At 39.2% G+C, this 16,779-nt stretch overlaps 1 protein-coding gene across 2 annotated transcripts; it reads left to right on the plus strand.

Moving 5' to 3' along the window:
- The first annotated feature begins 518 nt into the window (after window positions 1–518).
- On the plus strand, window positions 519–10,796 carry LOC147857185 (uncharacterized). 2 transcript variants are annotated; one of them, XM_087328433.1, is made up of 14 exons: window positions 519–816; window positions 1,133–4,523; window positions 4,633–4,959; window positions 5,189–5,317; window positions 5,403–5,525; window positions 6,042–6,218; window positions 6,976–7,101; window positions 7,181–7,315; window positions 7,480–7,607; window positions 7,746–7,857; window positions 7,944–8,288; window positions 8,416–8,568; window positions 8,666–8,958; window positions 9,583–10,796. In XM_087328433.1, exons 2-14 carry the CDS (start codon window positions 1,308–1,310, stop codon window positions 10,244–10,246), a joined length of 5,928 nt encoding a protein of 1,975 aa, XP_087184559.1. In that variant the 5' UTR covers window positions 519–816; window positions 1,133–1,307; the 3' UTR covers window positions 10,247–10,796. The 2 variants fall into 2 exon arrangements, with proteins under 2 accessions (XP_087184559.1, XP_087184560.1); XM_087328434.1 differs by having other exon boundaries at window positions 6,042–6,215.
- The last annotated feature ends 5,983 nt before the right edge of the window (window positions 10,797–16,779 follow it).

A 16,779-nucleotide genomic window follows, 5' to 3' on the forward strand; every position in this document is an offset into this window, starting at 1 on the left:
GAGCATCATAATTTGGGTTATATTTTGTGTTTGCTGAATTGAAGAAGAAGTGTTAATGCCAACATTAGGTGATAAATAACACCTGCCTTCTTATTAGTAAACAATTTCCAATTCAAGTAGATTAATAAGTAATAAATAAATAAATATAAATAAACAAGTAAATAAATACATAATCGAATAAATAAGTAAATATGTAAACAAACAAAGAAACAAAGAAACAAACAAAGAAATAAATAAGTAAGCAAATAAGTAAATAAAATAAATAAATAAAGAAATACGCAAATAAATAAATTAAATAAGCAAATAAATAAATAAGTAAAATAAGGAAATAAATAAATAAAAAGAAAATAAATAAATAAAAAGAAAATAAATAAATAAAAAGAAAATAAATAAATAAATAAATAAATAAATAAATAAATAAATAAATAAATAAATAAATAAATAAATAAATAAATAAATAAATAAATAAATAAATAAATAAGTAATGTAGTAGATTTCTGTGTTCTCCCTCTCTCCTTCTTTTTCTTCCTCTTTTAAAGCTTTCAGCCTCGGCTATGGTGATCCTCTCGAGCCGATCTGATTTCGTAGAAGCTCTGATAAATTTTAGAAAGTAGTGTGCTTCCTCCGTTTGATTTTCTGTTCTGAGCTTTGGCTGCGGATTAGGGTTTGTACAGGAAAGATAGGCAGTTTTTTTTTTCTTCTGTGGATCAGAACTACAGTTCCTTTCTGTGGATCGGATTTAGTATTTTTTTTACTCCTTACATTTGGATCGGAGCGAAGTTCCCCTTTTCCACAAATTTTATTCCTCAGCATCAGGTAAAAACTATAGATGGTGAAATTCTCTCAAATTTGTTTTTCTTTATTTTCATGGTTTTTTCGATATTTTCTCTGAAGAAAATCGAAATTAGGAATTCGCGGTATTTAATTGCCGTCTGTGATTCCTCTATACCAGGGAAAGCTATGGATTCTGTGATCTTTAGGTCATTTTTAAATAAAAATCGAAGCATGAGAAAGAATCTTTGAATAATTTAAATCGTTGAAAACAATTATGGGTTCTCTTGTCATTAAAACCTTAATGATTATTGAAACATTGAAAAGCATTTGAAAGGCTTCTATCATCCCTCTGCATCAGGAAATAGCTATGGAGTTCGAAGGTCCTTTCTGAATATATTAAAGTTCTAAAGGCCCTTGAATAATTGGAAATTATAACTGGTTCTTGGATCATTGGAAATCAAGCATTGAAAGCCCTTCGATGACCAAGAAATCATATCAGGTCTACATCTGGTTTAAATCGTCATCATCAAAGAATGGCTTTTCAAACCGATAACGACCAAGAAGATAGTGATTTCTTTGAGCAACTCGCAAACGATCTTGGAGATGAAGATAGTGGGTCTAAAAAAAGCTCAAATCTAGATGACGATACAAGCTTTGAAGAAGCTTTTTCAAGGCTTAATGTGGATTACCAAGGTAGATCTAATGTATCTGCACCTGCTTCAATGATAGAACAGAGTGGTGGCGGATCAGATGATTTCTGGCTTGAAGAAAGCCTTCTCACTCTTGATACCAAGGAAGAAGTGAAGAAAGGATCCATTATGGATGGAGAAGATAGTGTTTTGCTGCCAGTGGATACATCTCTTGGGTCAGATAACTCATTGTCGGTGCTTCCACCATCTGATCTCAAATCGATAGAGTCAGCTGGATCTTTTACTTCACCACAGATGCTTGTTGAAACTGATGGTAATGAAGATCTGGGAACAGCTATGGAGGGTTCAATTATACCTACAATGGTCGACAGCAATGTAAATGTAGCCCTAGGATCATCTATGGAGGGCCTTATTATGCCTCAGATGGTCAAAACTGATGTAAATGGAGAACTAGGTCTATCTACTGAGGGTTCTATTATGGCTACCTTGCCTCAAATGGATGCGGCCAATGTGGATAATAATCTAGTTCCACTGATGGATAGTGCTATTTTGCCACCAGGCATGTTCCCAACTGATGTAAATGGAGATCTTGTTGTCCCATCTATGGAAGATTCTGTTATTATCACTTCAACTGATGCTAATGGGGATCTATGCCACCCATGTATGGATGGTCCTGTTATGGAAATTCTAACTCCAACAGTAGAAACTACTGTAAATGGAGATGTAGGAACACCTGTGGATGGTGTTATTACAAAACCAAGGAAGGTCGAAATTGATGCAAATAGAGATCAAGGAAACTCATCAGTGGATGATGCTATTATGGCACCAGATGTGGACATCAGTTTTATACCTGACACAATCGGCATAGGAAACGAAGAGGAAAGGCAGCAGTTTTCATTGAAGGAACCATCATTAGATGATGCTCATACTATGGTTACTCCTAATACTCAAGTAATCATGAATAGCTCCATTGACTCTGAAGGTGTAGTCCGACAAGAGAGTCAAGGAAGTGTCCCTAAAGATGCTACTGACATCTCTCCACCAACTGTGAAAGTTCTGGACTGGAGTAGCTTTGGGGGTGTGATTCAACCCAACTCATTTGGATCTTATTCCGATTTCTTCTCGGATTTGGGAGGTCAGGAAGATTCAAGTTCGGGCTATGGAATTAGCACAATCAATCAAAAAGACCATGTTAAATCATCTTCAATGGAATCCTCTATTGCACAAGAGGGTTGGGGGAACAGTAGTCAAATAATACAACCTAGTGGATATGATGAGGCAGAGTATTGGAATCAGCCAGAAGTCATCAACTATGGTGTTGGAGGCATGGAGGAGATAAATGAAGCCCATGTAACCACAGCTACTGTGGTGGGTGATCAGCAAGCACTAGGGTATAGCAATACAGGGTTTGTCGGTACAATAGGAAACAGTATTGGGAATATATCAACAGGAGTCGAAACTCAACAACAAGATGTACAATCTTGGGAGAATATGTACCCTGGTTGGTATTTTGATTATACAACCAATGAATGGAAGCAAAATATCCAAGCTGGATCTGGTGCAGTGGAGCAATCCTATACTAATGTCGCCGAAGTGGATCAATCCTATAACACTGTTGCTGAAGTGGATCCCCTCTACACTAATATTGCTGATCTGTCTTCCAATTTCAAGGTAATGGATCCTTCACTTGCCCAAGACGGTTCTAATATCAATCCGGTTGCAACAATGCCTGCGTCGTCATGGCAACATTTAACTCAAGAACCGAGTTCTCAGTCAATGCCAGGAACAGATCTCTCACATGCACAAGAGGGTTCTACTATCAATAAGGTTGCAATTCTAGCCGGGTCATCATGGCAACAAACAAGTCAAGAACAGAGTCCTTGGTCCACGGAAGGAATAGAACCTTCACTTGCACAACATGGTCCTATCAAGCAAACTCTGTCTGGATCATCGTGGCAGGAAACAAGTCAAGGTCAGAGTTCTTGGTCCATGAGAGGAGTAGATCCTTCACTTCCACAAGAGGATATCAATCCAACCCTGTTTGGGTCATCATGGCAGCAAACAAGTAAAATACAGAGTTCTTGGTCTATGGGAGGAATAGATCCTTCACTTGCACAAGAGGGATCGATCAATTCAACTCTACCCGGGTCATCATGGCAGCAAGCAAACCAAGAACAAAGTTCTTGGTCTATGGAAGCAACAAATCCGTCACTTACACAAGAAAGTTCTCTCAATGAGGTTGCAACGCTGCCTAGGTCATCATGGCAACAGACCACAAGTCCAGAACAGAGTTCTTGGTCAATGGCAGGACCAAATTTGGGAATGCACACACAACTTTCTAATATTGATCAATATGCTACTGATACACAACTTTCCAGCATTGATCAATATGCTATGAACACACAACTTTTGAATAATGATCAATATGGTACTGATGGTGGTTTGGCACATCAACAAGATGTCAGTTGGGAAAACCAATATCCTGGTTGGTATTATGACCATGCAGCGCAAGAATGGAGACAAATAGATGTAAATGCAACCTTCAATCAAGAGGCCTCTCAGGTTACTGGTGAGCTGACTTCCTCACAATTGGCTAGCGACACCTGGGCAGAGAGGCAAGATCAATCGTACTATCAAGGAAATGTGAATCAGGGTGCTTATTGGCCTGAGAATAGTCAGAGTTCATATAGTAGTGGCACTAATGCAGTGACAATGTTGAATCGTGACGCGTCATTCAACTCATGGGCAGATTCGAAAGTTCAGCAAGTGGATATCCAACATCCACTGGCTGGGCCAAATATTGAAAGTATCAATGAAAGTTTTCAGGGTGCAAATGTACAATTCTGGCCTGGATTCCAAGATAATGCTAATGCTAGTAGTTATAACTATGAATCAGTCGGTGTTGGATTTCAAGACAGTGCTAATTCCAGTAGCTATAACAACTTTGCATCACAGAATGCTTACAAGCTGTCAGATAGTACTGCATTTTTTGGCAACCAACCAGCTGTTGTCCAACCACATTCTGCTGATTCCTCTGCAGGACGCCCTTTGCATCCATTAGCAGTCTTTGGATTTGGTGGCAAGCTTGTAGTCATGAAGGTATTTAAACAATTTGATTCTCTGAATGTGCCCACCTGCATATTTTTATCTAATGTAAAATCAGCTTTTGTTTTCATATAAACTCTAATCATGTTTGCAACTTTTGTAGGCTTTGCAAATGGGGAAACCTGAGCCTATTGTTTTTCATGATCTGAACCAGTTAGTATTGAGTGCCGAAAATCATAGCTACAATGATGGAAAAACATATTTTTCTGCCTTGAATCATCAAGGGTTGACATTTCCTTTGGTAGGGCATGGGCCTACCAGCAAAGAATTGGTAAAATGGATTGATGAGCGTACCGAGAAGTGTGAGACTGAAGATCGGCATTGCACGAGCTCGGAAGCACTTTCTGTGCTATGGGGTGTCCTAAAGATTGCTTGTTCGCATTATGGGAAGCTGCGATCTCTAGCGGGATCAGCCGGCCTAAAATCACAGGTTTGTCATAACTGAAATAGATGTTAATTCCCTCTGTTTGGTAGAAAAACAAAAGAATGATTTGATATGTCTATTGAAGCTGAAGCTGCCATGAAGACCCAAATTTGTTTACAATCATAATGTTGTGTGGTATCTCCTCCAGACAAAAAGAAAAAGCTCGTTAAGATGATAATAACCTAAACTAAAAATGGAGAAGATGAGAATTGAACCCGTGATGCTTTTGATTCAGGCAGAAGATGGACCTGAGGTTGCTTTAGGGAAGTTGTTATCTGCTGCCAAGAACCAGAGACAATGGAATCTAGCAGGGAATCCAGGTTTGGATGCATTGTGCACTTTACCTCGAGAAGACCAACTACAGGTGCTGTTAAATTTGAAGTGTTTTTATATATTAGTTTTTTATTTGCTGTATTGTCTTTTTAACATATTTCAGAATATATTCGCAGGCAACTGCCCGTGAAGTGAGAGTGAATTTGATGGATGGGAAACGGAAAGAAGCTCTTCATCTTGCTCAGCAAGGTCAACTGTGGGGTCTTGCCCTTGTCCTTGCATGGCAATTGGGAGAGAAGGTTTGTTATATCCTATATGCCAAGTTGTTTTGAGCTTATTTTTTCCCTTATTTTTCCATCTCTTATTGTTTAGACTTTTACCCATATTTTATATATGTGACTAGATCTGTCTTCTGAAAGGCCCATATTTCTATTTCCCAAGCTATTTAAGTTTTTTTCTCTGTAATTTCTTGTACTGGTTTCAATTTTTTTAATATTTATGTTAAACTTGACATGAGCTTTGGTATCAATGAGTTAAGGTTCGATGTCATAACTACTAAGTAAATTATTGAAGTAGCATAATTGAGGTCCACAAATACATTTCATTTGAAATTAAGTAGTTTTTCATCCATTTCATAATAGGACATGACCTGTTTGCAAATAATAAGTGCTCTGATTTTTGAGATTGTTTTCATTTTTCATCCATTTTTATAGGATGTGTTTTTGTTTAACAAATAATTAGTGTTTTCTTGTTCACAAATGTTCTCAATGATCCCAGATTAAGGTAATTGACAACATTGTTTTTTTCTTCATCAGGCTTATTCAGATACTATTCTGCAAATGGCCCAGCAGCAATTTTTTCCTGGTTCTCCTATGCGAACGCTACTCTTACTTTTTGCGGGACAGACCACTGAACTTTTCAACTCTCAAAATGTTGTATTGTCAACTGGGACACCTGGTCCTTATTTGCCAGGTTCTTCCACTATAAAGGTTGTGATCTCTGAAGAGAAATTCTGTAGGTCTTGTTTTACCATTGATGAAACTATCTCCACATGATTGCAACTTGGATTGAAAATTTTAGCTGCAAGGCAACTTGCACTGTGGTCATCTTTGTGATATCGATATTTGGATTTTCTTGCTTTGAAAGCCACTGGTTTGGATTTATATTTAAGGAATGTGCATGGTTTTAGCCTTGAACTCTGACAGGAATTTTTAGAGCAAATTATGATCATAAAAAGCAGTTTAGGCTGGGAAAAACCTCTTATCCAGACATGACATGATGTTAAAGGAAGTTTGATGCTATATTTTCCACTCAATGCCTTAGTGTTGGAACTAATTGCATTAGAGGTGATTGCAAAAATGATCTATTGACATCAATGGTGAATAATGGGCCATGAATGTTTATGCTTATTGGTGAGTGTGATGAAGAGTAAGGGTTTAGTAGATGATGTTTTATGGGGATGACAGAGTAAGGGTTCTTCATGGGTTATTAGAACTTGTTTGTAAGTTCGATGCTTCCTCATTTTATGTCCGAGTTCCAACCAAAGGATTAAATATTCATCTAAGGTGCTACCATTGCGTTAAACCACATCAAGTGTCATAAACTGAACATCTGGTTGTTGGAGTCTCGATTGAAATACGAAAACTGAAACCTTATTTGGAGACATTGTATGAACCCTTGTTTGAAATACGAAACCTTATTTTAGACTACGTATCTGGGAAATATGTTAAATTTCTTTTGCTACAACAGGACAGTGCTGGAGGTATGCTTGGAGACTGGTTGGGGAACTTGTCAGTTATTGCTGCAAATCCAACCAAAGGAGATGATCAAGTTATCACTCACTTGGGTGATTCTTTATGGAAGGACCTAGGAGAGGTAGTATTTTGTGTAAGTTTTACTGTAAAGATACTATGGTACATGTAGTTGGAGAAGCTAATTACTTCAATGCTGACAGGTAGCCGGGGCACATACCTGTTATTTGGTTGCTGATGCTAGTTTTGAATCTTTTTCACGAGAAGCTAGATTGTGTCTTATTGGTGCAGACCATTTTAAGCATCAACGAACTTTTGCAACACCTCTAGCAATACAGGTGAGTGTAGGAACCATTGGCTTCAACCCGCTGATTTATGCTTTGCTTTTCTAGTAGTCAAATTCATTTACATTTTTTTTAATGTTGCTGGTACCATTTCATCCATTAGTTTATTTCATACATTTCTCCTTTTCTAAAACAGCTGTGTAATGTGTTTTCTACAGAGAACAGAGATTTTTGAGTATGCTAAAGTGTTGGGAAATTCACAGTATATTTTAGTTCCATTTCAGCCATACAAACTTCTGTATGCATATATGTTGGCAGAAGCTGGAAAAATATCTGAGGCATCTAGGTTTGTCCTTTGTGTACAATTTTCTTTACTATGGATGTAGTCTGTAGGGATTGTGATTCATAGAATATTTTGATTTATGAGTAGAATTTTGTGAGCAAACGCAATCTATTGTATATCCATCCCTTTGCTTCACATCAGGTACTGCCAGGTTGTAATAAAAGCATTGAAGAATGCTGGTCGTGCACCTGAAATTGAATTCTGCAAACAATCAGCTGTAGCACTAGAGGAGCGGTTGCGTTTGCATTCTCAGGTGTGATGTTCAGCTGTGGACTTTTGTTGATGTTACTACTGGTCATATTCGTGTTTTTTTGATGTGTTGCTATTCATTTTGAGTAGGGTGGATATAACTTAAACTTTTCCACGGGGAAGCTGGTGGGAAGAGTTATGGGTACCATTGACAGTACCATTCACAAGATCATTGGTGGTCCTCATTTACCCCCGGTTGAGAAACCAACTCCAACCCCTGCAAATTCTGGGGATTGGGTTTCAAATAGTCAGAAATATGCCACCCCGGTAAAATCTAAAAACGAACAAATATATGGATATCCAGGCACACCTAATAAAGCAACACCAATAGGTCCATCTGCGTCCATTAACAATTTGGTTAATACTAATAGTAATCAAGTTGATATGGTTGCAAGAAGTGTGTCTGAACCGAATTTGAGCTGGAGCCCAGCACAGGTACAATTTCCTGATATTTATTTTTGATGCATATTGATAGATGCACCTTTCCACGCTTGGAAAACAAGCTTCTCCTGCAACCCCTTTTGGTACAAGTGTTTATTTTTCATCTGTTTATCTCGCATAGGAAGTGCAAAAGTCTACAGCGAGTTCAGAAACATCGTCTTCCTCTCCAAAAAAGCCACCCAAACCCCAAGGATCAACCGGTGGTTACTTTGGTCGCTTTGGAAGCCAAATTCTATCAAAGGCAGTTGGGTTAATCAAGCATAGTAAACATGAGGTATGCATCTATGTGTGTGCTTGAATTCAGATTGGAAGAATGTAGCATGGATTGCATCACGTACCTCAAAAATTTACTAGATATGGTCTTAATCCAGGCTAAGCTAGGTGATGAAAATAAGTTCTATTATGATGAAAAACTAAAGCGATGGGTTGAAACTGGCGTCGATCAAAGTCAAGAAGAAGCAGTTTTGGCACCGCCACCTATGGCTACCAAATTCAGCTCTAGCGCTGGAGGAAGTCCAATGGCGGATGCAAAATCTAGTGGCGAATCTCAAGGTGTTGGACCGAATGGTTCTTCCACACTAAGCTCTTCTGCAGATTTGCCACCTATGCCACCTGGTATCAATCAGTTCTCAGCTCGTGGGCGCTTACAAGGTGTAAGATCAAGGTGAGATTTTAACGAGTTTATGATGCTTATAGTTGCATAGGTCATATTTGACATCTGAGGACAATAATATAATCTTATGACAGTAGCTGAATTGATGTTCTATAGGTTAGTTCATAATGGATCCAGGGAATTTTCTACAAAAGCATATAGATACACATGTTAGATTTGTTCATAGCGAGGTAAATGTGTGAATTGGTGCTAGGTAGATTCTTCATATCTGTTTTGATATTACTTTTTGGAGATAGTCTCAAATGCTGTCGAACTTCTTACGCAAGGTAAAAATGTGAATTGGTGGTAGGTACATCATTTGTACTTATTTAGATGGTACTCCTGTAGAAAAACTCAAATGTTGTTGGCACTTTGTACTTTTAATGAAGTCTACAGATTGATATATAGCATGATGGTTCCATTTTTGTGACATGGAAAAAGCTCTCTTGAAATGAATTTTTATGTAGTGACATCTACACATTTATATAGCTTGATAGGTAGCCAAGCATTCATTTGACGCATGGAAAAATTCTTATTTTAACTTGTGCTTTTTCATGCATTGTGAAGACACTAGACACCTATACATGTCCTGAACCCTGACAATTATACTAGACACTAGACACTTGTGTTTTACAGGTATGTTGACACTTTCAATAAAGGAAACACGCCCTCCCCAGCAAAACCTACGGAATCACCCATTGTACCTATGGGAGGATGGGGCAAGGCTTCGAGTCCATCCCAATTTTTCACAGCTGCATCAGTTTCACCCACCACAGAGAGCAGTAATGAAAACCTTGCTAATGGATATAGCTTTGGTGGAACGATGTTATCAAACATGGCATCAAATAATACTCCCCTGATTGATCAACTACAAGGAGATCATGAACCTCTGTTGCCCAAGGATCTATCGTCGAGCTTTATGGCGGTACCCCTCGCCCAACGGCATTCTAGTGCAAGTGATCTATCTACACTTAGTGGTAACACCATGGCATCGGCAGCGGATCATGATAAAAAAAATGCATATGCGAACATATCAAAAGCAGCTTCGTGGAGCGGTGAAGCCCCAAAAGTCCATATGCAAAGATCTGCATTGGATACTAGTGGTGACATTGATACGACTACCGGTAAGCAAGCACTTATGAATGGGATAAGTAGCTTCTTACCATCACCACCTGTGGTTGAACCCCAGGCATCTTTTTCAAGCTTTGGGAGTGGTCATTTACCGATGATGAACATGCCACCACCACCGATGAGCTTACAGGGAGGCATCTATGGTGAAATGCAAGAGGTTGAATTGTAATTGTAAAGCAAAAAAAGTGTCATTATACTTGGGGGTATAATCTGTTCATTATTCATGTGCAAAAAAACACTCTTTTCTTTTAAGAATGTAAAGTTCAGTAGGACGAAACGGGGCATTGGCAAGGAGAGTTTTTGCCAAAAAAAGAATCTGTTGTCGGATGCAAAATGATTTTATGCTTTTTGCTTTCATCATCAGGAGGCAATGTAAATAGAAAGTTTGAGGTGAGATCAGACCACAGTTTTGGACAGTTATATATAAAAGTGGTGAAAGGTGCCCATATTAAGGTTCAATTATTCTTTGGGTATTCCATAAATGTCGGCAAGCAAAATGCCAACCTGAATCGAACCCTCATTCTATTGCATGGGATAGCATTTGTTTAATTCTCATCAAACTTGCCCAATTGGGATTTTGTGGCCAACGATATACTTGCAATTTGGATTCATTTTTATGCCACACCATGGAAATCCAAATATTAATGCAACCTTTTCATGTCTCTCCTGTGAATTGTGTTGATGCAAATAAATTTAATATTGTGATTGGTTTATATTTCCACATGCATTTACAATTGTTTTGAGTAAATGATGTATTTTAGAGTTGTCACTGAAAGTGGCTATTCGATTTGGTAAATTTTCTATGCACGTTTCAGGGTTCCAGGTGAACTTTAAAATTTAAATCATTTATGGGTATGCATACTTTCACCTTGGTGCTTACTCAAAGTGTACACATGAGAACCTTATTTGCTCAATTATGGTATGCATAATGATATATTTGCTATATAAAATTAATCGAACGGTGGACTGACATGATTCATGAATGTGGTGAGCAGAATAGTATAGTGAGAATAGGAAGACATTGATGTGACATTTTGATTTCTTAAATGTCGCTTGCATATAGTACTCGTTTACAAATTTGAGATCCAAACATCTGTTTGTGGTTAAGGAGGTGCCAAAGGAAAAAAACCATTGGGACATCTTAATTTGTATCATCTCAGATTTCAATCATGTGAGAAACCATGAACCTTTCTTGTTTGAGGTTAATTGAGTATAAATAAGTTGCTACACTTAATGATCAGTCTTTTAGATGTGCATAACCCATCTCAACTTGATCAATGCCCTATATTCTTCATGAATCTACAACAAAGCTGTGTCTTCATAGTACAATGGAATATGATCTTAAGGATCGTTGTGAACCTATTTCTATGAAATGTAGATTGTCTCCCACCTAAAGGGATTGAAAATGAAGCAATGGCATCTACCATAGTGTGAAAGGACTCCTGAAAGAGTATTGCCCTTTTCAAGCTTTTAAATTTCCTTTAATGTGGCACTCTTGTAAGACCATGAACTTGACCTCCAACATCCTCAATCTTTTGTGACATCATTTATGATTGCGAACCATCATTTATCTAATCAAAATTTTGGAAGCACTCACTCATGGTCAATCAAATTTCTTGTACTAATTGATTGTTAAACTAAATATACCAAATCAAACAATAGAGTATCGTTGTTGTTTCATCAACCACCAATAGGATGAATGGGTTGACATTTTACATTACGTTCAATTCTTTCTCTCACAAGATATTCTCCATTCTTTGCAAACATAGTATGTCGTCTTCATTGGACAATCCTTCAACATCTTGAAGTCTTGAAAAATCCTATTGCCGAGGATCGTCTACTTTGCTCCAAGAAATTCAAGCTACCCTTTCCTTGATGTTACTTCTTAGTTTGACCCTCCTTTGTATAGACTCATCCATGAAGTCAATATAAATCTCCTCTTGAAATTACGTTTATTGAGTAATTATTAAAAGGAGTTAATATCTAACGTGCTCCAAAGTATCTAAGGGTGAACTTGATTGAAATGTATTTTTCGTCATACTTTTGACAACCATTCGGTAGGGTTGGAACGTGCCAATAAGCATACTACTTTATGTTGATAATCTAGTCATCGTCGACCTCGACCTAGAAGAAATTGGCCGAGTCAAGCCTCAATTGGTGACATTGTTCAAAATGAAGGACTTGGGGGACCTTCATTACTTCCTCGGGATTGATGTGATCCGCACCCCAGAAAGCATACTAATCAATCAATGACATTATGTATTGAGTATGCTCTTCAAGTTCAGAATGCCGAATTGTAAATTAGTCACAACTCTCCTGGAACGAAATGTCAAGCTTCGCCAAGGATCGGGAATGGTGTGCGATGCGACATGGTTCTGCCAGATTGTCGAAAGCCTCATATATTTGACTATCACCTGGCAGGACTTGAGCTATCCGGTCGAACTGATGAATTAATTTATTTCGCAACCCTCAATCGAACACATTTAGTGCATGCAAAGGATTTTGAGATATGTGAGTGGCACGAAGGATAGGGCGTTGCTATATCGGACCGGTGTAGTTGGACAACTAGTCGGCTACATGGATCCCGATTGGGCCGAAAACGCCGGCGATTGCTGACCAACATCAGGATACTCGTTCTCCTTAGGGAGTGTAGCGATCGCCTGGTGTAGCAAGAAGTAGCCAATAGTGGTAGTGTCGAGCACTGAGGCCAAGTATTGAGGAGTGGTTGTCGCGACATGCGAAGCCGTGTGGCTCAAGAGGCTGTTGAGAGATTTGTAGATGGAGGTGTCCGAGTCGATAATAATATACTGTGACAACCTCAGTAGTATTCAACTAGCCAAGAACCCCATCTTCCACTCCCGGACAAAGCATATTGAGGTACACTATCATTTTGTTTGTGATCGGGTGCTCTCCCGTGAAGTGAAACTTGTTTACATTTCGACCGATTGGCAAGTGGCCAATATCTTCAGCAAACCTCTAGGCCTAGACAAGTTACGATTTTTTTTGAGTATGCTTGGGTTATAACACCTCGACATGCCGAACTTGAGGGGGAGAAGCGAAAGCAGAATTAAGGGCAAGAGCAAAAGAGATGAAGTTTGAGAAGCCGAATCAGAAGTGGAATTCAATTTCGGGACAACTAAAAAAGCGGAGGACGGATCGGATGAGAGGACAAGCGGAAGAAGAACGGTTAAGTGTAGACTAACCAATTATAGGGGGAGCGGCCAGAAGAGTGAGGTGAAGCCCGAGACAATCAAATGAGGGAGAGGTAGAGTCGAGAGAGGCAAGGTCAAAGGTGGCAGAGCCGTGGAGAAGAAGGCCAAGACTTGGGTTGATATAGTCAAAGACTTGAAGGGAGACGAATCAGAGACAACCGATTTGGGTAAGAGGAATGATTCAAATGAGTTGAATCATATGAAGGACAAGTGGACGAGAGGGCAACTGAAGCCGATACCGACGTGGAGGAGCCGATGGGTCGAGGGATGCAAATTCTGTAAGGGCAAGAGGGCCATTGAGGGCCTTGGTAGCAGATAAGTTGACCGTGTAGGTCGAGGAGCGTGGGATTGGATGGGTCATGGAGTGCGAGCAAGAAGGCAAGTAGCCACAATAAGCTGGAGAGAAGAACTGGCAAGAGTGGACGAATGGACGGAACCTCAAGTTGAGCTTGAGGGGGAGTGTGGAGAGACAAGCTCAACATGGCCCGACCGACTGAAGAAACTAGAAGTCGGATCGGCTAAAGAAGCCGAAAACCAAATCGGATGAAGGCCAATCGGCTAGGCTGGATCAACTGAAGAAGCCGAAAGACGGATTAGACAAAGGTCGATCGGCCAGGGCCGTATTGGCTGAAGAAGTCGAGAGCTGGATCAGCGGGGAGTCGGCAGGCTGTTAGGGCCAATATTCCTATTCATAGTAATAGGAATACTTTTGGGAGTCAGTGTCAGATGCTTAGTTATGAGCATTCAAGTACTTGTCAGTACTTGAGTCAACCTATGTCAGAGACTTGTATATAAAGTTGTTGAATGTTGTACTCACTCAGTGTGTGTGTGTGTGTGTGTGTGTTTGTGTGTGTTTTCCTAACTGTCTTTTGGTATTCAGCCGAACTGACTATGTCTTCTGTTTGTACAAGCTTTCACACCTAATATTTTTCAATGGCCCTCTCTACTAGCATGCTTAAACAATCGAACATGGTCAAGTTTTTATTTTATCTGGTTGTGTTGTCGAATTGCATGTATAAAACTGACGGTATTATACATAGCCAAGGTTGTAACACTCTTCACATAACTGTGATTGTAAGATTAGGGTCTTTGTGGATATTAGGATAAGTTAAGAATACTTGAGGCCTTATTGTCTGACAGTACATCAAACAACCTACTAGATGCATTTACACTAGACATTCATCTCCAATGTCCTTTGGCAACCATTGGAAGTGTGACAAACAAGTCTTCTTCTGATCCATGCTGTCTATAATCATGCACATATACTTTTGGGTGATTGAAGCACTTTTTGTCGGTGATGCATAACTTTAGAATGTTCCAATGTTTGACTTTCACGATGTTCTTTTCATCGATTCTTACAATTCTTTATTTCTTCATCTAATCTCCCACTCTTTGCCATACTTTTTAAACTTGCACATATTGAGCAGACACCCATCCTTACCTTTCGCGGTATAACCACATCGTTAAATTGTAACCTCCATAATTGATTAAAATGTCTATATTGTATGTAAGGTACACCTTCTAACAACATGTCATCCTTATACGCTTGGTAAACCTCATGACAAGTGAAGTTATTAGACAAATACAATCTTCTAGTAGTAGGTGTTATCCGTGGGACAAAGGGCACGAGGTGTGAAATGAATCTAAAGAGACGAGTAGGTCAAGTATGTAAAAAACGAATCGGCCGAGCACTAGCAACCGAGGAAGGTAGAACGAAATACATGCATCCGGGAATAAAGGGTCGTGAATTAGGAGGGAGTAGTTGAAGCATGCCAAGGAGAGAATAGGCTATATAAATCGTGGAGCAATAGAAGAAGGGGTGAATATATACATATGTTATGACATAGAAAGAGAAAGAAAGATATATTAACGTCTTCTAAGCCCAAAATTGACCCATGAGACAAATGGTTTACAACAAAAAATGGGATATTTACCCATTCATCGAAAGTAAAAAATAAAAATAGAGTTTTAAGCTAAATAGTTCTAGTAAAATAAAATAACAAACATGTTCTACAATGAAAATGATGTTATACTAGGCCTAATTTCATTTCCATCCAAGTCTCTCGAAGAGAAGCGGGAGGTCAAAGGGTTTCGATGTGTATGTGGCTCGTGGCCCCAATGTAAAAGGTACCCCAACCATAGCTTCTAGTTGACGTAGCTCACGTTCCCTTATCTTCTTAATCCTTTCTACTCCGTGTGGACTTGTTTTGAAGCCCAACATCTGAGGCTGTTTGGTTGTTCTTTGCATTTCGGCTTCCTCAAGAGAGACGCCGAGCGGCATTAGTGTATCCACATTCATCGTCTCCCCTTATTCCTGAAAAATTACACTAGTTACAAGTTGATGAATAGTAAAAGGGTTATGGTTAACACTTTGTAATTTATTCTCCCTATGTTGTTTTAGCTCTAAGATATACCTACTGAGTCTCTTTACATCCGGAGTACCTAATAGTTTGGAGAGGGTCCTAATATGTCTTGGTATTCCACTCATATCTCGGCATAAGTTGGGCACTTGCATGTGAAGTGATACTCATCCTCTATCTCTATGTGGCACAACCTACATAGCCTTTCCTCCCTAGGGACTCTATTAGCCCGACCATTTTCAATCTCAAGTTGGTGAGATGATATCCTAAGTTGTCCAATGGCAACCCTTAGTGCATTTGATAAGAATGTATCTAGATATCTTGGTCGTGTAATAAAACCTAACTGAGAGAAGTGCAAGAAGTGTTCCTTATAGTACAACATTTTAGATGGGAGTGGCTCTCGTAGGGTAATCCATTTATATCGAGTGTAAATTTGCCATATTTCTTGGCGTATCACTTTATTACGGTCTTCATGAGATATTAGAGTTTGGTCAGTCCCATGGTTGTACTTAAGGGGGGGTAGGTTATTAATGTCTATGTTGTTTGCAAGTAACCAACTCACCACAGTGCTATACCAAGAGCTAGTGTCTCCAGACGCATGTAGGGATCGAGATGCCTCAAAGGCTCGACGGGACATCCTATCTTGTGGTTGGCTATGTATCTGATGAATAAAAACTACCACTTGAAGCAGTGCTTCTACTAACATCAGGGGCAGATTGAACTCTGCTCTAATAATGTCATGTGGTACTGTCGATTTGCTTCGGAGTTGATGTGATAACATCGTCACCAAAGGTTTCTCTAATTGCATCCACATGAAAGATGGTAGACCTGGAGCACATACTGCTGATGCATACATGAGGGAAGGGGTCACTAATGAGTCGAAGAGCCATCCCTTAGTTCGTGACTCTTGAAAGTATGCTTGGTGGCATTGTCTCTCTAAGAATGAGAGGGATGCATACCCTCTCGTTAGCCTATCTTTGGTTGCTTGGGTCATTGAGAATTTACCTGAGCAAGCACTAAAAGTGACTCCCAAGTATACATATGATCCGACTACCTCAACTAGTTTATGAGAGAGGATTAGGTGACATTTACTCCTAACTCGGGACGATGTATGAAAGATAAGGACTTTA

Source organism: Azolla caroliniana, unplaced genomic scaffold, assembly GCF_043228905.1.
Source record: "Azolla caroliniana isolate FFs.n. ecotype wild unplaced genomic scaffold, voAzoCaro1.0.p SCAF_12, whole genome shotgun sequence".
NCBI lineage: Eukaryota > Viridiplantae > Streptophyta > Polypodiopsida > Salviniales > Salviniaceae > Azolla > Azolla caroliniana.